Source organism: Microcaecilia unicolor, chromosome 8 (assembly GCF_901765095.1).
Source record: "Microcaecilia unicolor chromosome 8, aMicUni1.1, whole genome shotgun sequence".
NCBI classification, from domain to species: Eukaryota; Metazoa; Chordata; class Amphibia; order Gymnophiona; family Siphonopidae; genus Microcaecilia; species Microcaecilia unicolor.
The window spans coordinates 176522265-176547419 of NC_044038.1; the positions used below are offsets into that span (position 1 = coordinate 176522265).

The 25155-nt window shown below is 40.9% G+C and overlaps 1 protein-coding gene across 1 annotated transcript in view; it reads left to right on the forward strand.

The window, feature by feature from the left end:
• Window positions 1-202: 202 nt before the first annotated feature.
• SH3RF2 (SH3 domain containing ring finger 2) overlaps window positions 203-25155 on the forward strand; it is a 48074-nt gene continuing 23121 nt past the window's right edge. The window contains exons 1-4 of the mRNA XM_030212633.1: window positions 203-616; window positions 3320-3752; window positions 21877-22143; window positions 24067-24162. Of these exons, the coding sequence (XP_030068493.1) occupies window positions 3375-3752; window positions 21877-22143; window positions 24067-24162 (741 nt within the window). The 5' untranslated portion in view covers window positions 203-616; window positions 3320-3374. The remainder of the gene's footprint in view (window positions 617-3319; window positions 3753-21876; window positions 22144-24066; window positions 24163-25155) is intronic.

A 25155-nucleotide genomic window follows, 5' to 3' on the forward strand; every position in this document is an offset into this window, starting at 1 on the left:
GTTTATCTCCCGTTTGGCTCAAAGACACAGTCCTGATACTCTGAAACTTGTAGCCCTGCTTTGTTCTGTCTTGTTTTAATGTTTGTGTTTGTGGTGTGACGTCTGTACGAGTGAAAGGGAGGGAGGTATTGCTTAATCACTTGGACTTTTTCTATTTCCTTAAAACACACAGACACAAACCAGCTTGGGTTGTGCAGAGATGACACTCTCAGCAGCTTTTCCTCCGAGCACCTGGCGAGGATAGAGTTAAACGGGCCGGGCAGGTAACTCGATCCGTCCCGGGGACTTGCTGAACTTTGCAGTCTCGCTACAGACCAGGCCGGGGAAGCAGTTAAACCGAGCTCACTTCAGATGAGTCGCAAGCCCAGGGTCGGGCGCAGCAGAGCCTGCTCCAGATAATTTACTGCTCCATTATTTAAACGTTTATCAATTTAGTCAGCTATTAGTGTAGATATAAGAAGACGAAACAAAGTGTCTGGGCTGGGGGCTGATCCCCAATGGCAGCTGAACGTCTCCACTTCTACAGGTGGGGACTGAGACTGGTCCTGTGGAAAGACTCGACCGATTTCTTTCCTGTACACGTGGTCCCTGTATGGAAATAAACAGCAGAGCTGAGGTAAGAGTGAATTTGCTAAAAGGCATGTGCCTTTATTTTATGTCGCATCAAACTGCATCTGTAATTATGTATTTTAGTTTTAACACATGGATTTAACACATGGATACACCGATTAACCCGTTCCAAGCGCTTTACAAAACCAAAGAACCTAGTTTAACACCTGATAAATGTCATTATGTGGGCCGAAAATAACAGTGCTTTAAAAGTAGCTATTAATTCGTGGTGTCTGGTTTTAGTTTCCCGTATTAATACTCACTCATATACCTGCAGTGGTGGAGACCCAAAAGGGAAGATAATTCGAGGTCAACTGGCCCTTTAAATGCTTTCATCTACTCTTATGGTGTGTATTGCAAGAATGTGACCTGGTGTCCCGTAAGTAATTAGGATTTATTTACCCTTTTTGAAGGAATTCACTCAAGGCGTGCGCCTCACCCTATGCCTGGAACAACCTTCCTGAGCCCTTACGTCAAGCCCCCTCCCTGCCCATCTTCAAGTCCTTGCTTAAAGCCCACCTCTTCAGTGCTGCCTTCGGCACCTAACTCTTACCTTCTGGATATCCAGACTGCCCCTATCGAACTGACTTTTCACTTGTCCTTTAGATTGTAAGTTCTTTGAGCAGGGACTGTCCTTTTATGTTAAATTGTACAGCGCTGCGTAACCCTAGTAGCGCTTTAGAAATGTTAAGTAGTAGTAGTACAGTAAGAATAAATCAAACATGAGTAATATCTGGTTAGAATGTTAATATCTAAAAAGTCAGATATTTTTCCTCAAATTATACACTCCAAGCACTATTACTACTTAACATTTCTAAAGCGCTACCAGGGTCACGCAGCGCTGTACAGTTTTAACAAGGAAGGACAGTCCCTGATCAAAGGAGCTTTCCCACATTATTTAATATGAGCATTAAACAATACCAGAATCAGAGCACAGACTGGACTCAATCTCATTCATAAATCTGGCCAGGCTTTTAGTACTGATGCAAAGTGGCAGCCAGCTTTTTCCTCATGTTTTGGTCCCTGTGTAAGCTGAATGTGTACAAGAGAGGCTGAATAGTTTTACTTACCAGGCAGCAAAAGGAGGTCAAGATGAAAAATATGTAGGGAGGGGCTTTGTTCCAGGAGAAAGACTTGTGTTTGCGCAATGACTGACCTGACTTAGCCTATACATTGAATTAGAAAACTGAGTTATGCGCTAGATTTTTACTGTATGTATTGGAAGATGAAATTTAAAGCAGAATGTACCTACGTAGTTTATTGGTTTGTATTGTTGTATGTGTGGAAGGTTTTTTTGTATTATTAGATTGTATTTATGTTTTTAGTTCAATCCTGTCTTGGACACTTACTGGAAAGACAGATAAGAAATTTGATGGAATAAAGAAATAAAATGAAATCAACTGAATTAGCCTGGCTTCTCAATGTATCGCTGCTAAAATAATTAATTATAAACAGCTTTTTGTACATCAATAAAAATATGCAACGATGACAGCAGGAGTTAAGAAAGATAAACTGATACAAAGGACTCCACCGATACATAGCAGGGACAATGCCAAGTCCATCCCATCTGTATTCCTGCTTTTCTATGGGGGGGGGGAGGAGGGTTAGGGTTGACAATTTGCTGCAGATTATCAGGACAGGCTGCTTGCAAGGATTTGTGGTCTTCTTTTCTTGGCAAAATCAATAGGAACTCCAAAACTACAAGCCCATGTAAGCAGTGGAAAAAATCAGGAGTGGACCAACCTGTTCTAAAAAAATCTGGAGCCATCTGGAAATCCCCAGTGCAGGGGTTCTTGACCTAGTCTTCGGGACACACTCAACCAGTCAGATGTTCAAGATAACTACAATGACTATACATGAGAGAAATTTCTATGCACTACCTCCTTTGTAAGCAAATCTGTCTTGTGCGTATTCATTGTAGATATCCTGAAAACCGGACTGGGTTAAGAACCACTGCCTTAGTGATAGGTTTGGATGGGAAGTAGACTGTTCAGTAAAAGAAGGGATGGGGTGTCATTTCAGTGGAGAAGTGGCCTGCCTAATGGTTAGTGCAGTAGGCTGAGGATCTGGGTTCAATGCTCGCTGCAGCTCCTTATGACCCTGGGCAAGTCATTTAACCCTCCATTGCCCCAGGTACAGAAACAGATTGTGAGCCCAGCAGGGACACAGAAAGTACCTGAATAGAATGTGTAAACCGTTTTGGTTGTACCACAGAAGGTGGTATATCAAGCCCATGACCCTTTACCCTTACTAGGATTTGGTGGCAAGCTTTTGATGGGATGAAATTTGATTGCCGTGATACACAGATTGGAGGAGAGAAGGTCTGGTCAGGACCTTCTAAATATGAACTTATGTAGCAGTCTATATAGAGCTCACACTCCTGCCCTGATATTCAATGAGTTTTACTCTGCATTAACCTGTCAGTCCCCTAATAAGCAAACTGGTTGGAAGGCGGCAGTGTTCTTTCTGTTGCATTACTGAATCACTAATGACTCACTTGAATTTGGGATGTGAGGAGAAGCCACACATCTGCAAACTGTCTGACAAGGCAATGCTTTGTAATGTACTGTAATTAGGATTCAGTTGTGCGCAGTGTTGGCTAGATTTCTCTGTTTTGCTTCTTCCCTTTAGCTAGAGAAGATGTAAAGGATAAAGGGTTGGGAATAAATCTGTTGTTCTGTAGATACTAAGGTGGCTGTTGTTCTTTAAGGTGGCTGTCCTGCTGAGCTGGTGGGTCCTGGTGGAGATTGGAGTACTGTAACAAAATGGAGGATTTATCAATACTGGACCTGCTGAAGTGTCCAGTGTGTCTTGAAAAGCTGGATGTCACAGCCAAGGTATTACCATGCCAGCATACCTTTTGTAAACCCTGTCTACAGAGGGCACTTACAGCCCGGAAAGAACTGAAATGCCCTGAATGCAGAACTCCAGTCTTCTGCAGCATTGAGGAGCTGCCTGCCAACTTGCTTCTTGTTCGCCTATTGGATGGCATTAGAGGTGGGCAAACCATTGTGAGAGGCAACTCACTTCGAAAAGTGGGGGGGCTATACGCGCAAGATTCTTTCAACCGATCCCGAGACCCAAAGGGTCTGCGCCCAGCTTCGAACCGGTTGATCCAGACTGCTCAGATGCCAATGGAAGGGGTAAGTAGAGTTTCCGTTCCTTGACACTTTTGTATTCTTGGTGGGTACCGATAGTTCATTCCTAAGTATGGAAGGGTGGTGAGCTTTAAAATAGCTACTGTCAATATATTCTCCAAATTGATGAAATATGTCAATGCTATTCATACAGTGCCTTTATTACACAATTCTCTTTGATTTTTTTTTTTAGTCTGATGAGATGCCAAGTTTTCTTAGCTCCTATATTCTGCTAAATACCATCCCAAGTATTTTGGTTGTCATTATACTCATTGAATCCATCTCCCTCAGTTCCAATAGATTTGTAAATAAGTACAGAAAGCTGATGGAAACTACATAACCATCAGATTGAATGTTTTATTACTGCATTAACCCTTCTATGTAATGGACATAAATGCCTATTTGTCCATATAATGTAGAGCTGTAAGTGTTCAATATGAACAGAACATCATTCATGACAATGCAAGAGTAAGTTTTTAAAATAAGAATATGTATCTAAGAAAAAGAAGAGGCATATATAGAGTCTAGTTCTTCATGTAGGTGCAATGGTAGCCCAAGAAATCCATGATGGACATTCATGAGAGATTTTTGCATGAATTTAGTTTAAGGTCCAGTTAATTTACATATTTTTACATATTTGTCTAGATTTCAGAGTAATTTTTAAGAGTTCTTGAGGGATAGGATGAGAGAACAAATAATTTGTAGCATACGAGCATGAATTGGGTTGGGATGTCAATCCAACCATGGCATATTTAATACAACCTTTTTAGTGTGAAGATGCATCCTTTATTTACCACATATTAAAACATTTGTTTTTATTTCCTTCCCCTACTCATATTTTTCTTTTAGTCTGTTAAAAATTATTTTCATATCGCAAAAGCTACCCCAAGTACACTTCCAGCTATGGTAGGATTACACACTGGCTCTAACATGCTTTCCCCCTAGATGCTTTTGGAAAACAGACATAGTACTTCAGCTCGCTTCCAAAACATACCTGCATATGCAGAAAGATGACTAGGAAAGAGAAACAAACAAGAGAGAGAGTGCCAAAGCTGGAACAATAGCCAACTGTACAGCTCTGTGTCTGCAGTTGCAACCCACATGCTCACAAAGCAGGGCTTGTCTTGCTTCTGCTGTACGACTTGAAAAATGTCCCAACCTACCTTATTTCTTTGAAGAATAAAAACCTAAAACCAGCAGTTCACTTTGGACCATGGGAAGGGAGAAACCTTTTACATTTTAAGGTGAATCTATTAGCCAAAGGCATGTGGCATGTCCTCGACATAGTGTGGTTGAGATTTGGTGGGGCTATATGGAATTGAACATCTGATTCAACATGTTGTGTTACTTATTTATTTTTCAATTGAATATTGCTACGTTTCTTTAAAGGGCTTCACTTGACAGGGGAGGCTGGTGCCTGTTAAAACCTCGCTGAGCTGGCCGACTGCCAATATTCAATAGCAGTTAACTAGGCCGCTAAGTGGCTATTCTCTAACCAACTAAGAGGTGAGGCGGAGTTTGGGTGGAGCCACATCTTAGATGGTTAGATGTGATAGTGTTGCAGGAATTACCACTATTGTTAGCAGAATCTGTGGTACTTCAGAAGTCAAACAGCACACACCAGAATGAGAGAGAAATCTTCTTTATTTGCCAGCAAACAAAGTAGGACATCAGCTCTAGCTCTCTTCTCTTCTTCTCTTTCTCAGCTCTCTGTGTCTTGTGGCTTCTGTCTGTCCTCTTCAGCTCTCTTCTCTTCTTCTCAGCTCCTTCTTCTGACGTAAGCTGCTTCTGCTCCCAGTTATATACAGTTTTAAACCCCTCTAGCCCCCCTTACTTTCCAGATGGTAAGGAATAGATTGATTACCCTGTCTGAACCAATCATCTCTACACATATGTTCAAAATATCAGTTACATAGGTTCCAGACATTTCCTAACTGACCTATGACCTGGGGCCTCTCACGCTAGACAATGGGGCACCTATCTCTTGGCATTTTATTATGATTAAATTCCCAGCTAACTTCATAACTTAGGTTCATTGAGGGGCTAAGGGGCCAGTCTTGCTTAATGGCATACAGTCCTACATTTTGCTATAATCCATCAAGGAAGTAAGTTGGCTTTTTCTGACCTCTTTCACCTATTAGCTTCCTTCACAGAACTCGCTAGGACTGTGGATAATTCAAACCAGACGATGACCTTTTCAACTGCAATCTTACTTGAAAGTCAGACACTGATGTAACACTGAATTGAAAAGATATTCTACATAGAATTATTAATTACACAGAATAAAACATATTCTAAAATAAGCAGAAATCAGAATTCCCTATAAGACAAATTCTAAATCTATCAAGAACTTCTTAAATCTAACTATTTTCTTCTAAGCACTTTAAACTAATCCTTTTAAAACTACAATATGCTTGGCTCATAATGGTATACAGATGTGGTAAACTAATACCTTTGAACTAACATTAACCCCAAAAAGGGACAGTGAAAGTTCCATTTCTCTCTGACCTTTCTAACCTGTAGCCTAGCAAAAGCTAGACATTCTAAATAATCTAAACCAGATGACATTCCTCCATCACTTGCAGGACTGAAGAGTTGATTTCTTTTGCCCAGGCTGCCTCAATAGGCTGGTAACTGGCTAAGTATGCAAATAAATTAGGACAGCTAAAAGGCGCTCGGTTAACTTCTGGGTAGCTGCACTTACCCAGATATTCAATTCCAGAAGCTGTGCATGCTGCTTACTGTCATGGGCTTTATATTAACCCTACAGATACATTTCCTGCCCCCTATAGGGTTACTATAGTTTTTAGCTGGCTAGCGCAGCAGGATGCGGCAGGAACCTTCAAGAGAAAAAAAAAAAGATTTGGATACTGGTGCAAAGCTAGTGGCAGCTTTTACCTTTCACGTGTTTCGGCGTAAAAATGCCTGCCTCAGGGGTCCAAATCGTATTAAAAGGCATAAAACGGAACACTGTCAAAACAGGCTCCTTATCGTGTGTATTTCTCCCAACATGAATATGAACGCACACGATTTGGACCCCTGAGGCAGGCGTTTTTACGCCGAAGCACAGCCTGTGTCGGGTGTTTCAGCAATAAAGGACTCCTGTTGTCTCAGTCTTGAAGGCCCAACTGTGCTTTTTTTTGTTGTTGTTTGTTTTTGTGTACTGTTTTACCCTCTCTTGCTGCTCTATAATGATTAATGAAGCATAGCGGAACCTTCTAAAGACCAATTAATCAACCATTCATTGATGATCATAGTGTTTGCTAACTCAGGATTGTCCTATTCCTTCTCTTCGCCCCCCCCCCCCCCCAACCCCTGAGTTCATTGATGCTAGTAGTATTCAGGGGCAGTTCTCATTCTATTTTTTTTTTTTTTTTTTTTTGCCCTAATGTCTCTTACAAGATCTTTCAAATGTAGGCAGGTGAGCTATTGAAGCCTCCCTGAGATAATAACCAGACACTCTCTGCTCACTGAAATTTGTTTTAAATTGTAATTTATTTGGCATGTGAGTTCCTAGTGGATGGGGTCCTTATCGCTAAAGAAAAAAATAATCCATCCATCACATATTTTTGAAACTACCCACTCTCAGAGAGGAGGTAAAGACTGAATTATGATTTCACCTTTCTAGGCGGTTCCTCCAAAGTGGTCTTGATGACTATGGAGGGCAATGTGAGGAAATTATTCTGTCTTTTCCATACCGATTCGATGGTTGGAAGAACTAGCTATGTACATGTGTCACAGTATTGAACCTCACCCCTAGGCTGGGATCCTCAGGGAAGACTTTACTTCCATCGATCTATCAAAAATTCAGTAGAAATTATTATTATTTTTGTTAAATATGTTTGCTGTGTAGTGGATCTGACTCCTGAAATTGCACAAGCTATTGTGAGATGTTTGCCCGAAGGAACTCAACCTTTTAAGACTTGGTTAAATGTCAAGGTAGGCTTCTGGCAGAAGTGTAAAACTTCTGCAGATTTTTTCTTTAGAACTGTTTTCCCTCATAGAAGAAGTTTCAGGAAAGGAAACGTTTGGGCTAATGATGTACAAATGATGCACTGATTCAAACTTGTAAAAGCACATTAACTGAAACTTGTAAAAGCACATTAACTTTGGGGGGGGGGGGGGGTCACCACTTTTTTGGTCCTCTCCTTTTTTTTTTTTTTTTTTCTCCTACATATCCTGTACTGAAATCAGACTGAAAATTTAATGAAATTTCTGAATTTAAATACTGCCCCACTTGCCTTCCCTGTGTAGAAACAGGTGCTCAGACTAAGCCGAGATGCACCTACTGTGCTTTCTAGAGGTCTCTCCAGAGCGTCTGGTCCTTCTGTGCTCTGCTAATGGGAGACTTTGTGGCCTGTCACGCAGGTGTGGTTCTCCTGCCTCCTGGCAAGATGCACTGAAAACGCTGCATATAGCTTACCTGTGCTTAATCTGGTAATTAAGGATAAGACAAAAGAAGCTAGACAAGAAAAGTGTATCATAGTGAGGACAGAAAAATGACTAACTTGATCAAAAAAAGTGTCATTTGCTAAACCTGTTTCCCAAGTTCTGTAGAATTAAGTGCAGTATTGAATCATGCAGAGAAATGTCAAATTTATGAACAGAGTAGCGAGTCAGAATTACAGGGAAACAGTGTGGGGGCTTAACATTACTATAGCAGATATGGACAAAACCCTCCCTCTCCAAAGATTTCTCCAGCAGGTGGGAGCCTGTGGGTATGTACAGGAAACTCCATTCCATTGTACTGCATCCAGAGGTTACCCATGGTCATGATGAGGACATCTGTTTTATTTTTTCATTCCAATATTTTCACTGAATTGTGTTATAACAAGTGAACAAGAACAAATATAAACAAAGCAGCATTTATATATAACTCCAGTACACCTTAGTCATTGTAATACATACTGATCCAATTTTTCCACATTGCCTCTACACAAGATGCTTTTCTGGCCTTTCATACTTCCAATATTGGCAGCCATATTCCATCATGTGCTGCTATACATTTCCAATTATTTATAAGTAATTTAAGTGCTATCATTAATTAAAAAAAAAATCTAAAAGGACAATGGTGTAGCCAACAGACAATTTCTGCATGAACTCAAGGGTGAAATAGGTGGGCACACTGCATTTCCTCTCATCCCTTCCCCTACCCCCGACTAAACATAAATAATATCTTGGCTGGGGGGATCCCCCAAACCCCACCAGCTGAAGGCATTCGCTGCGGAACACAAGGGCCTTCTGAGTGCCGTAGCATTTGGTGACTGTGCTTCCAGCCACTGATGCCGTCACCCCCAGTCGTATGTGTTCAGCTCTTGTGCGTGAGCTGAGCTTTCACAAGGTGCCAGCATCGGTGGCTGGAAGTTCAGTCACCGATGGCCACATTGTTTAGAAGGCCCTTGGGTTCCACAGAGAATGGAGGCTTGGGGATCCCTAAGATGATGTGCACCACTGCTGGGTTAGCCTTAGCCCAACTTGGCTATGGGACCCTGGTTTAGGGATATCTGCTTTGCCCATCCATAGAGAGAGCTAGAAATTGAGTCATACAGCATGAGAACTTGAGAGATTCTCCCCCTAATCTCCATCTACTATAGAGCAGTCCAGGACAGTAACATACCATATGGTGAAAAGATTATGATGAGGACAGGTTCGAACCCATTGACCCTATCTGAAAATTGCTCTTGCTTTATTTGGCTAAAACTACACATACAGTTAACACACAAACTGTTAGCTTGATTGAGGGAAGAGGTCCATGAGGCAAGTTTTAGGTGGTGTGAAAAAAATGCTGGAAGATTACTTGCAAGGGAATGGGCTACTCAATGAATGTATTATTGAACATTTGTCAGCGTTACACTCTTCAAAGGAATTGGCTCTGCTTGATTTACATTGGACAACAAGACAAACATTCCTTAGAAGATATGAAATATTTTGTGACTGAGCAAGTGTCATCTTTCTGGGAAGGTGACACAGCAAAGTGGTTGGTCAGAAAAGAATAAGCTTAACCATATGCCTATCCCCCGTTTTCACCCCCAAATCAAGTTTAGTTGCATAAATAATTTGTCATCTACAAATTTGTTCCACAGCTACTGTACTGTCGGATCCACTTCTATTTTATGCACACTGAAGGAAAAGCAGTTCTTTGCTACGGTAGTTTTAGGGCTCAGATTAATTGACCAATAGGAGCCAGAATGCAATACTTTCATGCCATGAAAAAGAGTCCCTTGAATCAGATACAAGCCCGTAGCCTAAAAGCTTCCCATCGTGTCAGCAACATGTTGCAATAAAGTGTCTCTCATGTAGACTCTACTTGGAAGCAGCTGGAAAGTGGTGGTACACTCTTCTGGTCCAAAACAATAGAAACGTTTTAACTGATTAAGCACCCAACTGTCACAAAAAGCCTAAATTGGGCTTTCTCCGTGGTGTATAAAAATCACATTCCAAGATGATGAGAGCTGGCTTTAAATGCAGTTTGAGAGCATTTGCAGAAACAAAAGGATAATTGCAGACTGTAAGTTTGGAAAAATCCTTATTTTTAGTCACACTGTGATAAAATACATTGTATTGAACAAGACCCTGTGGGTAACAGGAGCACTAAACAAAGTCAAAAGAAGGCAAGACGGTCTTCCACAAGACTACACACGGGAACACAATCTCTGATGGATCAAGGAAAAGTTTTATTGTCCAAGCAGAACCTACATTGGAAAAACTCAACACGGGCCGTGTTTTGGCACTCCAGCCTTCATCGGGGGTCTTGTTAATCAATTGTATAATCTTATTGTAGAAGTCAGGATGTAGTACAATAATGTGACTCGATCTAAAAATAGAATGCCAACGTACTACGATCTCAAAGCAAGACTGCAAAAAAACAGGAGCAATCACATGGAGTACAAATGGATACACGTGGATTTGAAACAACCATTATTTGGAAGAAGGCTCGGGTAAAAGAGGAATGGCAGAGTGGAATAAAAACAGTACTACATAATAAGTAGATTTTATTTCTTAAAAATTGTTATATACCACAAAACACCAGGGTTTCATCAATGCGGTATACAAGTCAACATACATAAAATTATACAATTAAAAATACTAGGTAGTTTGTGCATTGTGTTTTCCTCTCAAGAGGAGGAGTGGCCTAGTGGTTAGGGTGGTGGACTTTGGTCCTGAGGAACTGAGTTCCATTCCCATTTCAGGCACAGGCAGCTCCTTGTGACTCTGGGCAAGTCACTTAACCCTCCATTGCCCCATGTAAGCCGCATTGAGCCTTGTGGGAAAGCGCGGGGTACAAATGTAACATTAAAAAAAAAAAAAGATACAGGTCAGAATGTGCTGACAATTGTATCTGGTACCAAGATGGTCTTCAAATATGATGTATGAGAGAGCAAGCATTTCCTACATTAGTAAACAGTAAGGACCAGAAATAGTATGACTGGATTAGACTCGGGAATCGGATTTTGTTTTGGTCACTCAGGGTATCTATAACTTCTAAGGCACTAAAGAGTTACATGACTATCAGAGCTCCCTGTGACTTTTGGAGTTGTCCATAGTGTAGCCATAACGTTTTAAAACATTTCTTTGACTTGGCTCTGATGTGTGAGAATTTCTGTAGTGCAATAAAATGTCTATGGGCAGGTTGTAACAGTGCAATGTAAACAGTGGAGCAAGTAGGTCACGTGGAGGGGCATAATCGAACGCAAACGCCTATCTCCATGGGCGTTTATCTCCGAGAACAGGTCCGTGAAGGGGCGGGCCGAACCATATTTTCGAAAAAATGGACATTTTTGAGCTGGGCGTTTTTTTTTTTTTTTTAGCGATAATGGAAACTAAAAACGCCCAGCTCAAAAACATCCTAATCCAAGCCATTTGGTCGTGGGAGGGGCCAGGATTGGTAGTACACTGGCCCCCCTGATATGCCAGGACACCAACTGGGCACCCTAGGTCAGTGCAGTGGACTTCAGAAAAAGCTCCCACATGCATAGCTCCCTTACCACGGGTGCTGAGCTCCCAACCCCCCTCCCCCAAAACCCACTACCCACAAATGTACAACACTACCATAGCTCTAAGGGGTGAAGAGGGCAGCTACATGCGGGTACAGTGGGTTTTGGAGGCCTCCCATTTACCAGTACAAGTGTTGCAGGTGGGGGGGGGGGGGGATGGGCCTGGGTCCACCTGCCTGAAGTGCACTGCGGTACCCACTAAAAGTGCTCCAGGGACCTGCATACACGCAGGCCTCTAGGACTTGTTGCTGCTGTATAACATTGGCACACCAGTTGACACCTGAAGACTAATCTCTCTGAAAACATCCTTTATCGGAATAAGCATGTTTACTCACAGTTAACTGCAGAGGTTGTGCCCCACTGGCAACGAGTCTCCCTGGTACTGAGATTAGCAGTAGGTCAGAGCTGGCAGAATGCTGTACAATGCCCTCTTTCAGCCACATTCAAGGTAAGAACTAAGTTGTCTAACGTGGCTAACATAGGAAAGGGAACTAAAACTGGCTTACAAAAATGGCCACTACCGCATGGACTACAACAGGAAACACAACAGGGCACACTCTGACCCAGTAGGCAGGGGGAAAAGCACCATGGGAGAAGAGCCTACCAACTACCAACATCGTGAGACTGTAACACAAGCTAATGAAATCACGGAGCCCAATACCCACCACCCACCACAATGCAATGCTGATGTGACCTTGTAGTGCACCCGAGAGCCACATCTGACCCAGGGAAAGGCTGTGAGAGGATCGAACACATTCTGCTGTCATGGAGGTGGGTACGGCATTTGAGGCTGGCATACAGGCTGGGAAAAAGTTTTTAAAGTGGGGTTTTTTTTGGTGGGAGTGGGTTAGTGACCACTGGGGGAGTCCGGGGACGTCATCCCCGATTCGCTCCAGTGGTCATCTGGGCAGTTGGGGCACTTTTTTGGGACTTGTTCGTGAAAAAAAAGGGTCCAAAAAAAGTGACCCAAAATCACGGTAAAAACGCCTTTTTTTTTTTCGATTATCAGCTACAGACGCCCATCTCTCCTCGGCTGATAACCACGCCCCCGTCAACTTTATTCGTTTCTGCAACGGAGTGCAGTTGGAAACGCCCAAAATCGACTTTCGATTATACCGATTTTGGGCGCCTTTGCGAGAAAAATGCCCATCTCCCGATTTGGGTCGAAATATAGGCGTTTTTCTCTTTCGATTATAAGCTGGATAGACCCTCATTTACACATTCAGATGAAGAAGGGCTCTAAATAGCCTGAAATACTTGGCATTTTTAGGTAATATGTAATGAATCCATGAAGTCATAAAAAAACAGTGAAAGAGAAGCAGTGATTGTGTTTTCAAATGCTGAAGGTTTTAGAATGCAGGATTGAAGGGTTTCACCTTCTCTAAATTGACTGTGTGTAAAATACCTCTTGGTGCACTTAAAACTCTTCACTTTGCATTACACAACTAGACACCATGGTTCTAATGTACTATTAACAGCCAGAGAAGGCTGTGTTTAGGAAAATATTCTAATATCTCACAAAAATATAATTTTGCTAGGTAGCAGAGAAATTAAGGATTTGTGGTACAGCCATTCAGCTGCTGTCTGTCCCTAGAGGGCTGTTGTCTGTCTTGTCTCAGTGTTCACCACACTTGTACTACTACTTGTCATTTCTATAGCGCTACTAGACGTATGCAGCGCTGTACACTTGAACATGAAGAGACAGTCCCTGCTCGACAGAGCTTACAATCTAATCAAGACAAACAGGACAAAGAGTAGCAAGATTCTAGAATCCCACAGAATCCTAAAGAGTAGTAACATTCTGAAATCCCAAACAGTAGCAAGATTCTGGAATCTCAGAGTACAACTACTACTACTGTTCATTTCTATAGCACTACTAGACATTCACAGCGCTGTACACTTGAACATGAAGAGACAGTCCCTGCTCAACAGAGCTTACAATCTAATCAAGACAAACAGGACAAATAAAGGATAAGGACAAAGAGTAGCAAGATTCTGGAATCCCAAAGACTACAGCTACTACTACTTTTCATTTCTATAGCACTACTAGACATACGCAGCGCTGTACACTTGAACATGAAGAGACAGTCCCTGCTCGACAAAGCTTACAATCTAATCAGGACAAATAAGAAATAAGGGAATTACTAAGGTGGAGATGATAAAATAAGGGTACTGAACAAGTGAGTAAGGGTTAGGAGTTAAAAGCAGCATCAAAAAAAGTGGGCTTTTAGCCTAGATTTGAAGATGGCCAGAGATGGAACTTGATGGACCGGCTCAGGAAGTTTATTCCAGGCATATGGTGCAGCAAGATAAAAGGAACGGAGTCTAGAGTTAGCAGTGGAGGAGAAGGGTGCAGATAAGAGAGATTTACCCAGTGAACGGAGTTCCCAGGGAGGAGTGTATATGTATGGCAGGATGGATGAAGCCTGGGCAACAGGTGAAATTACTTAAAATAGGCCTGTCTAGTTAGCGTGTGTCTTTTCATTTCAAAACAAGTGCACTTTCCGATCGAAAAAAATATGGTTACAGGACGCCCTACTTTGTAACTACTTCCTGCTGTGGGGCCATTTTACTAAACTGTGGATTTTTCCACACACTGAGGCCATTTTTTGTTGCAGCAGTTACATTGCCAATTTTCCGGGGTTTTTTTTCCTGTAATAACAGCCATGGGCTAATGTTGCCATTAATAAAAGTTACCACCACCCATTTTTTAGATAGTAAGGGCTTGCATGTTAATCCTGCACGGTACTGTAGGTGTGCTACTGATTTAACATAGGACCACCCCCTGACATGCTCCCTCCCAAAATAATAGAAATATTTCAGCCCGTGGATTAGCATGCGCTAAAAAGGCACTTATTGCAGGTCACCTTAGTGTGTCCTGCCGTACGCCAGTTTAAATTGCATTAGGCAAGAATTAGCACTTTTGTTTAGTAAAAGGTCCCCTATTGTTCATAAAGAGGGTTTCCTTAGCATCCAAGCTAAGAAAATTACTGCTTAGAATCTAAACACTGACCCATGTGGATCAGTTTGTGTATTTAACCACCTTTCTGAAGGAATCTACTCAAGGCGGTGCACAGCAAATACAGGCAAAAGACAATTGACAGCAGTAAAAATATTCAAATAATAGTACAAAGTATGGCACTATATACTACATTACAATATCAATACAACACGCAATAAAACACTTCAATAGACAGGGTGTAAGAAAAGATGGAACATAGAGATAAGATATTTATTTATTTATTGGGGTTTGTTAACCGCCTTTATGAAGAGATTCACCCAAGGCGGTGTACAGCAGGTACAGTTTAACATAAAACTCACAATTTTATTAACAGGATAACAATAGTGAAATAACTAAGAATAACAGGAGTAAGAAAATAAGGGACTAATTTTAAAGAAAGTTGCAAATGAGGTCAGAAAGTTGCTTGAATAATACCTTAGCTAGGGAGAAATAGATAAACATGGTCTGCTATAATATGTGCAGATAGTGTCTCTCCTTGTGTGTGTTTGACGAGCAGTCAGTTACTTCTTCCATTAAAGGCCTGGTTGAAAAGCCAAGTTTTCACCTGCAGTTAGATTATATGTTTACTTCTGGTAATTTAGAAAAGGCAAATTGATACAATTCAAAGCTTTAAAAAAAAATAAAAAGTTGATTTTAACAGAAGAACCATTTCACCATTTCACTGTGTAATGTGCAAGGGTGTGGAAGTCTCCAACTGCCAAGACTGTGTAAATATTGTTAGGCATTTGTAAGAATAGTTTTGAGATGGATGAAGATATTTGCATTAAAGCACTGAGTAGGACTAGTTGCTGTTGACAACCAAAGACATATGAAACCAACAGACTGAAGGGTAAGACCGATGAGATATCAATAATCTATATGAGAGCCTTGCAAACTGTGATCCACGAATGATTCCTACAATTTCACAAGCGGAGTTGGTAAAAGTTCGATCAGTTTGTAACGTTACAACAGTTTTTAAGAGGTCAGGAGTCAAGTATGCACAGCCGAAAAGGCTGCCAGATTAGACCCAGCAAGTTCACAGATCTCTGCTGTGTACACAGTAACTTGTTGAATGTTATTAATGACATACTAAATGGCTTTCTCCCATGTGCTCAAGGCAAGGTACAGCAAGGAGTAACAGTAATAAAATTTAACAAAATAGTGCACAATGTCTCGCCATTCAAAGGGGTGTCTCTTGTTTAGGGTTATTTACCTGTGTTAATCACATTTAAGAACTCGCAATGCAGTATTTCTTAACAGCCCATCTGCTCTAATCTTTCATCCCCCATTCTTCGCAGCTGGAAGCTTGGATCATCCCACTGCTTCATTAAGGAATAAATCTGTTTACTGTATAATTCAGCAATAAACTGCAAGGAAGACTCCTTTTATCATTAGAATGCAAATCTACATTTCTATAATACATTTGTTTCACTGTGGATAGAGCTGGACAGTTCTTTTCAGGGTCTGTAGTCTTACGAGACCCCTTCTGTTTCTTCATTCCACTCATCAGGAAATTTTTGTCTTTCTAACCCTGCTCACTGCTGTTTTTTGTTTTTAATTCAAAATCTATCTCTGGGACTTGTTCCCTCATAAGCTTCTACTTGTCTAGACTTTTCCCTTGGAGCATATCTTGTTACCTATGTAAACAGGTGAGGCAAATGCCATTTCACTGAATCACAAGTGAAAGAGGGACTCTTGGCAGTGAAGTAATTTTGTCTTCACATCCACATATATCCCTGTTGGTGCTGATTTGTACTGAATAATAATTTTTATGTGCAAAGTTTTCTTGAGATTGGAAAATCAGTTTGAAAGTATCAATGACCGCTGCTTATCATCCATCAAGGTCACTTAGATCAGTACAGCAAAGTTGCCTGATAGTACCCACTTGTAGAGTGATGATGCTCTATTTTTGAAGCACAAGGTCCAGAATTATGGATTAAGTTGCCCACTGGACTGCAGCCTTCTTTAGATGCACTTAAAACTGGCCTAAAGACATTTCTTTTTAAAGATGCCTTTGGCTAGCTTTTACCAGCAATCCTCAGCAACAAGTTCTGACTTCATGACATTCATACTTTGTGTTCCCCCCCCCCCCCCCCCCCCCCCATTCTAAATTCATCCTCTTGTTCCTTTAGATTATAAACCGCCTAGATGGTCCGTCTAATGGGTGGGGTAGAAAGTCTGAAATTAAACTTGAAATATTGTCAAATCCCATGTGATCCAGGCCAGTTTTTCATAGCTCACATCCAGCGTTTTATTTGCCTTCCTCTGCTTCTTCATTTTTTACCTTTGGCAAGGTTTCCCAATGCTGACTAAGTGCCAGTCAGCATCTAGGATTTGAAGATGCCTGTGGTCTTATTTCACATAGAAAGCATTTGAGAATTTGCAGGATTATAGGAACAGACAATACACAATATTCTCCTCTTGTAATTTACTTCCTGAAATTTAGCAGTTCTGAGGCAAGAGTATTCATTTGTAAACAATCAGAATTCAAGAAAACATAGGATCAGCACATGGAAGATCCTTCATTGCAAACAGGTAGTGATAAAGTTGGAAATCAAGTAGACTCTGACTATAGAACAATAGGAAGGGAAACTGGGCAAGTTGAAAGTGTGCTTGTTGCATGGCTACTTGCAGAACTGCCGTTGAGCCAGAGAACTGAGGTTTGATTCTCTGGTCAGGTTTTCTATCAACTAGCCATGGCTGGAGATATTGAGACAGCATATGCAGCTAGTGGGCCTGGGGAAAGAGATTCCCAGGCATTATGCTACAGAAATACCCAGTGGCCAGATTTAGAGTCAATGATTGCAAGATTTGAAAACAAGCCCTGGGACCTGACCTCCAAACAAGGAGGAGTTGGCAGGGGATATAAAATAAGGGACAACATAGAGTTTATAGCAACACATCCCAGCACCAGTACAAACTGATCTTGAAGACCATAGGACCAATAGCAATTTTAAAGGAACATGCTAGATGGGTCCTGCAGTCCTTATTTCCCATCATGCTCAATGTTTCTTTGTATCTAGATGTTAGAATAAGTTGTGCTTTTATCAGAAATGCTAGCAGCTGTACTAGATATATTCATGATGATGAGGCATCATCACATAGAGACAGTCTGCCTTCTTAGTTTGGGAGGAGAAAAGGGATAAAGAGGTTCTGGGTGGATGCTCCCTTTAACAGTAGCGCCGTGATGTCCAAACTTCTTCACTCGATCTCACAAGATTAGCTTGAGAGTTTGTATGCCATATAACTCAGTCACTGGAGGACACACAGTCCTGAAGAAATATGGAGCAGTTACTCTACAGACGGCTTCTGGGGAGGGGCATATCTCTCTATATAAAAGGCAACACCAACGTTCTATGAAGCCTGGAAGTGTGAAGGGGGAGAGATATCCGGTTTCCCCATGAGTGTCTGCCCCGCCCTCTCTGTAACACAAACAGTCAGTGAAGGAAAACAGCAGAGCAAGAAATCAAATCACTGGCTCTGTAACAGTGAAGAACTCAGAGGGGGGAGGGGAGAGAGGCCAGAGGGCAGGGACACACACACTCCCACATGCACACAGAAGAAAACCTTGCTAGCCCCCATTTCATTTGCATCAGAAACAGGGCTTTTTTACTGAAGGACTCAGATGGGGGAGGGGAGAGAGGGCAGAGGGCATGGACACACACACTCCCACATGCACACAGAAGAAAACATTGCTAGCCCCCGTTTCGTTTGCATCAGAAACAGGGCTTTTTTACTAGTTATATATATATATATATATATATATATATATATATATATATATATATATATATATATATATATATATATATATAATATGCCACATCGGGAGTCAGTGGAAGCTGCCACTGGCTCCTGGGCCTTGCAGTAAAGAACATTGTTTTAGGCAGTGCTGTAATAATCCGTCGCTTATAACAGACACTATAACTATTTCATTTAATATAATTGTGGGGTAACACACTGCCAGCTGTTTGTAGTTTGAACTATAATCTTTTCACCCCTTTTCCTTTTATAGAATAGGAGATTGACACACTGGATGAACGCCAGGGTTTAAGCCAGCTGAAAGAAATCATTTTCTATTATGTACTAGGATAATGTTTGAAGAACACAGAGGTTTTGATTTGTTTTTGCATTTTTAGTTGTTTGTTGCATTTATTTCTATAATTATACCATAAAAATGAAGTTTTTTTATGTTTTGGCACACATTCTCTTCTTTCTATATTTTTTCTTCTCCTCCTCCTCCTCCTCCTCCTGCCTCCTTCCCCTTTAACAACACCACCCACAGCTAGAAATAAATCAGTACATACTTGAAATTAATTGCAAGCTGAGAGTGCTTGAAATAGCTGAGATGAAACATCCCACATACCTAGCCCATGCGTAAAGTTTACTCATCCCTAAATTGGAGATGATAAGGACCAGAAACTTTAGTATAATATAAAGCATTTCAGACTTTATATAAGCTACATTCTTTAATCCAGAGGACTTTAAGGAAAGCCAAAGTGCATGTAGCTTTCCTAAAAAGTAGTACCAGAAGGTGAAAATTCATGCCTTAATAAATCTGACACTCTGAGGTAATACCAACCTTTTATTTTTCCTGTTATAGACATAACACCTCTCTGCAAATAAAAAAATAAGGAGCATGCGTTGGCTGCCGGTTGTCACCAGAGTGAAATTCTGGTATATAGATCAGGGTTCTCAACCCAGTCCAAGGGACGCACCGAGCCAGTCTGGTTTTCAAGATATCATAGTATCATACTAGATGATGGCAGATAAAGACTTGCAAGGTCCATCCAGTCTGCCCACTAAGATGTATTTATTTATTTGTTGCATTTGTATCCCACATTTTTCCACCTATTTGCAGGCTCAATGTGGCTTACATTATGCCGGAGTAGCCATTGCCGTTTCCGGGTTAAGATAAACTCATAGCATATGATATAACGTATCCATACTTGATCTGGAGGAGTGGCCTAGTGGTTAGTGCAGTGGACTTTGATCCTGGGGAACTGAGTTCGATTCCCACTGCAGCTCCTTGTGACTCTGGGCAAGTCACTTAACCCTCCATTGCCCCTGGTACAAAATAAGTACCTGAATATATGTAAACCGCTTTGAATGTAGTTGCAAAAACCTCAGAAAGGCAGTATATCAAGTCCCATTTCCCTTTCCTTGCCATTCTCAGGGCACAGAGCATAGAAGTCAACTACTAGAGTTTCTGTCAAAGCCCACTCCAGTATAATTAGATCTGTCTACCCCATAATCATGAGACAGACCACAGAAGTCTGCCTGGCAATTGCCTTTATAACGTATCCATACTTGATCTTGATCTGTCCTTGCCATTCTCGGGGCACAGACTGTAGACGTTTGTCTGGCAATAGTCTTACTTCCCAACTACTGGATTTGCTGTTGAAGCTAAGTTTGGTTTGATTCTATTCTCTTTTCATATAAAAATCCTTTGTGTTTATCCCATGCATTCTTGAATTCCACCACCTCCCGCTGGAGGACATTCCAGGCATCCACCACCCTCTCCATGAAAATTACTTTCTGATGTTACTCCTAAGCCAACCTCCCTGCAATCTCAATTCGTGTCATCTAGTTGTATCGCTTCCTGCTTCTCCACAATTAATATACATATATTTGCATTCACTGCCACCTCTAGGTCACCTTAAGGTAGGCCTGGGGAGGACCTATGGGAAGGTCAGGCAGCCCAGGGGGGTCCAGATCTCTGCTAGGGGAGCATGGTGGGAGAGGGGGCAGACAGTGATCGCAAGTGGGGGGGGGGGGGGTGATAGTTTTGGCTTGTGCCAAAAATGCATGTGCATTTTCAGCAGAAACTCAAACCCAGATTTCAAGCCGGTTTCGGTGCCAAAACTGAAATTTGGTTGGCCTCTTGGCTACTTTTTACCACAGCTTAGTAAAAAAAACTCTTAGTGCACATTAAAATACTATTAGCAAGCATTATACAATTTCTATTAAAACAAATACATGAAACAAACCAAACACCCCAAAATTGTTTGACTGTGCACATCCTGAGTCGGTCCCTGAAAACGTTTGTGTTTGTTATCCAATCCACATCACATTTTCAGGACATGTCAGTGGTTCCAAGGGTGATATTTTTGGAGATGTCTTTTGATGGATTGTAGGGGTGGGAAGTGTGGCATAAGTCTTAAGAAATTATTGCCCATGAGGAAAGCAGATGGAGTGAGGGAGATCTGACCTTACTAAAGGTCACTGAAGCAATTGTAGTTGAAGAATATTTTCTACTGTCACTTATTTCTTACATCTTCACCGAATGAAAGGCAATGAAAAGTTCTTCAGATTACAGAGCAATGACTCATTTATATTAGAGAAGAAGAAATGTCATATTGTAAAAGCCTGAACAGAATCTTACTTATTTCACTGTCACCAAAATAGGAAGTGAATAGTATGAGTGAAAGAGATGACAAATGTGACCATTTTTTCAGTCTCTTTACTGCAAAGATTACTAATTTTATTCTTAGGATCTAAGATTTTGCTTTTTTTTTTTTTTAATTTGAATTTTTTTTTTTAATTGTATCTAAACAAATATGCTAAGAAAAACAAAGTCCACATCAAAGGAAAATCTGAAGAAAAAGAAATCAAATCGAAGAAATCAAACAAAAAATACATCCTGCTACATCTGCACCTCTACAGTTTAGCTTATTTTGCTCTCATCTCCTCACCTAACTGATAATTACACACACATTATCCTGGATCAAAATCACTAAGTGACCCTTTTACAAAAACACGCAAAGGCCTATGTTGCATCCAGCATACACCAAATCGGCTACCGCGTGGATCTGACTCAGCCTTGATTTCTTGATGGTGAAAAGTCTAATTCTGGAATATCTTGTCTGGCAATGTTTAATGCCACATCTGCAATACAGAGATCATTTTATGTTTTTTGGGGGGAGGGGGTTAGCAATCAATCTTTGTGAAAATTCAGTGTGGAATGGAAAAGGTGGGGGATGGTGTAGGAACTTTGGGAATGGAAATAAAACTGTAAAACAAATCTAGTCTGTAATAAATGTGGGAATAAATATTGACACTTTTTTTTTTGCTTAATGTCATAGCTCTTATGTTAGCATATGGATGACATAAATACTGATTTATCTACCTGCAGGTACCTTGTGCAAAGGCCCTATATAATTACAGGGGGCATGTGCCAAAAGATCTGAGGCTCAGTAAAGGGGACGTCATCATTTTGCACCAACAGTTCGATGATAATTGGTCCCAAAGTCAGGCTGATGGAGTTGGTAGTACCTTCCCTGCCAGTTCTGTGCAAATCATTAAGCAGCTCCCCCAGCCTCCTCTTTGCAAAGCACTTTATAACTTTGACTTGAAGGATAAGGACAAAGCTGAAAACAACCGCTGCCTGGCATTCTTCAAGGTATGACACAACTTCTGTATTACTGGAATTTAGTTCACGAAAGAGAAGAAAAGATTTCAGCTTTCGTGATATTTGGGGGAAATTCACAATCCCCCATGTCCATAATCCCAAAATGTCTTAAGTACTGTAAGTCATTCAGTGTGTTTCATGAGGAAACAATCCCTTGATACGTTTTTCCTTTTAATCAAGTTTCCGCTATAAAAAAATGAAGTAAAAATAAAACAAAAATTCTCTTCATGATTGTCTACCTGAGGAGGAAGGAGGTTTTTCAGCCTGTGAGGCAAATTCCCCTTCTAGTCTTAGAGCTACAACATTTAAGCTCCTGACGGGGTTCGGAGGCTGTTTTCCTCCTTCCCCCCCCCCCCCCCCCCAAGGGATTGCTTCCTCATTAAGGGGTCCTTTTACTAAGGTGTGCCGAAAAATGTCCTGCGGTAGTATAGGTGCATGCAGATCCATTTTTCAGTGTGCCTGCAAAAAATGTCTTTTTTATTTTTGCTGAAAATGGACGTGCGGCAAAATTTATTTACTGCCATTTTGAAGGAATTCACTCGAGGCAGTGTACAGTAAGAATAAATCAAACATGAGCAATAGGCAATTACAGCAGTAAAAATATTCAAATATACTACTTATAATATGAACACAATATGCTATAGAACATTTTAATTGACAGTGGAGGGTATAAGCAAAGATGGAACATATAGATAGGTAAGAGGAGTTAGAAAGTAAGGTGATTGATTTAAAGAAAGTTGCACATGAAGTCAGAGAGATGGTTAAATATTATCTCGGCTAGGGTTGGAGTGGATAAACATGTACTGCAGTATATGCAGCCCGTGTCACTTTGCCTCTTAACGCCCATATTTGTTGCACTTTCTAAAATCTACCCAAATATGAAGGAGGAAACTTTTCACTATTAGCAGCTTTCCTCTGGGTAATTAAAACACCTGGTAAGGTAATCCCACAACCAGAGAAACTTCCAGTTTCCTCTTCTCTTCAGTACCATTCAGTTGTTTTACATCTCAGGAAAAGATTGTTCAGCTTTAACTTCCCTTTTCCAGGGGTCTGTCTTTAGTTCAGCTGATCATCAAGTACCTTCTCTTCTTTCAGGTTTTTAAAAGAGGGACCTGTGGGGCACAGAGACAGGGTGATTTGAAAATGAATTTTTCTCTAAGTCTGCTTACTTCCCACCATTCAAGCCTGATTGTAGTTTAGCATGGAAATAATAAAAATCGACCCCTCTATTTATTATTCAAAGCAATTTAACTAGCCAGAAACGGTTCCTAGCCAGTAAAATCGCTTGTACGGGGTTATCCACTGATAGTCAGGGAACTTAACTGGTTAGAGCCGCTGAATATCACTATGACTGCTAAACTCAAAGCCGGCTATTTTGTGTGTGGTCCTGGCTGGAGTCAGCACTTAACCGCCTAAGTTTAGCTGTTAAATCGGACCAAGTAAAGCTCAGGCCTGTCTTTATGGTGTTGCTTATGACGTTAAATGCTAAATATTGAACTTAACCGTATAAGAGAGAGTCAGTCAAATAAACTTGGATATTTAATGCTGGTGCCAGTCATGACCCAGCATTGAAAATCATGAAATACCACCAGTGGCGGAGGCTAAAAAAATGCTTATTTGCTGAATTTCTACCACTCAGTGCATTCCATTAATACCATCCATGGATTTTGTTGTCTTTAAATAAAAAGAAAAAAAATCAAGGATAAAAAAAAAAGATTGAGGGAAGATCACCCAAGAAACAAGGGAGCTGGTGTGCTATAAGAAGTACTGATGACTTTCTGTCTGTCACTACGAATGTGACCTATATCCAGATGTCTCATCCCTAGACCTCGCCTATCTTTCATTCAATTTAGGATTATACAACATGAACATTAAATTGGGTGGTGATGCAGTAATAATATTTTTGCCTTTCAGGATGATGTTATCAGGGTGATCCGCCGTATCGATGAGAACTGGGTGGAAGGCAAATTAGGTGACAAAATAGGGATTTTCCCACTCTTATTTGTGGAGGTAAGTGGGAAAGTATGAAACTCTCTCTCTCTCTCTCTCTCTCTCACTCTCTCAAAATAAGTGGAAAATCTTGATTGGTCAGTTATCTCACATTAATATGTGATGTAAGGCTCACTGTCTCATCAGTAGCCCAGCTCAGGTTATAATCAAGTTTATATAATGCAATGTTGTGGCCAAAACTGAGGTTTTTGAGGGGCATTTGGCAGCTTCATTTCCTCTGCCTCCCCTCTCCTCTTTCTTTCCTCCCACTCCACCAAAATTAAATTAAAAAATACCTTTAGCTGGGAGGGGGGGGGTTCCCAAGCCCTTCCAGCTGAAGAGGTCCTGCGGCTGCACTCAGTAGGAACATGTTGAACTGGCATTCATAAAATTATCATGCACTCTTCACAAGTACTTCAGTCATACATCTGTGCGCCATGTTCTGCTTCCTCGTTGCTGGTCAAAATGGTGGTTCAGCCTATTTAAACTCTGTTCAATCCATTAACATTTTCCCTTAGTGCTGATGTCAACAACTTATATTTCAACTTTGAGATTAAAAAGGTCCCATGAATCTTACTCAAATAAGAACCAGCCTGGACCCAATCTGTCAACCTGTTCACTCCTCACTATTATCAGATATCCGAAAGCATACCACTTCTGCCTATTATCAGCCAATGCCACTTGACGTCCATTGTGTTCCAGCTGTAGAAACAGACCCATATATTCAAGAGTTTAACAAAAGCAATATAATATCGCTTGGGTACTTAGAGGTATATTTTCAAAGCACTTAGGTTACTATGCAACTGTGTTAGTCAATGGTACTTTGTAAGTCAACGTTCTTTGAAAATGAGCCCCTTAGTCTTGCATTCACTTGTCCATAACAAAATGGCTGTACAGATTTGCTTGTCAATTATAATTGAATAAACCATGTCTTTGAACAATGCTCAATTTCCTTCAAAAAAGAATCCCAATCAATCAGTGAATTCAGTCTCAAACATTTTCAGCAGCATTATC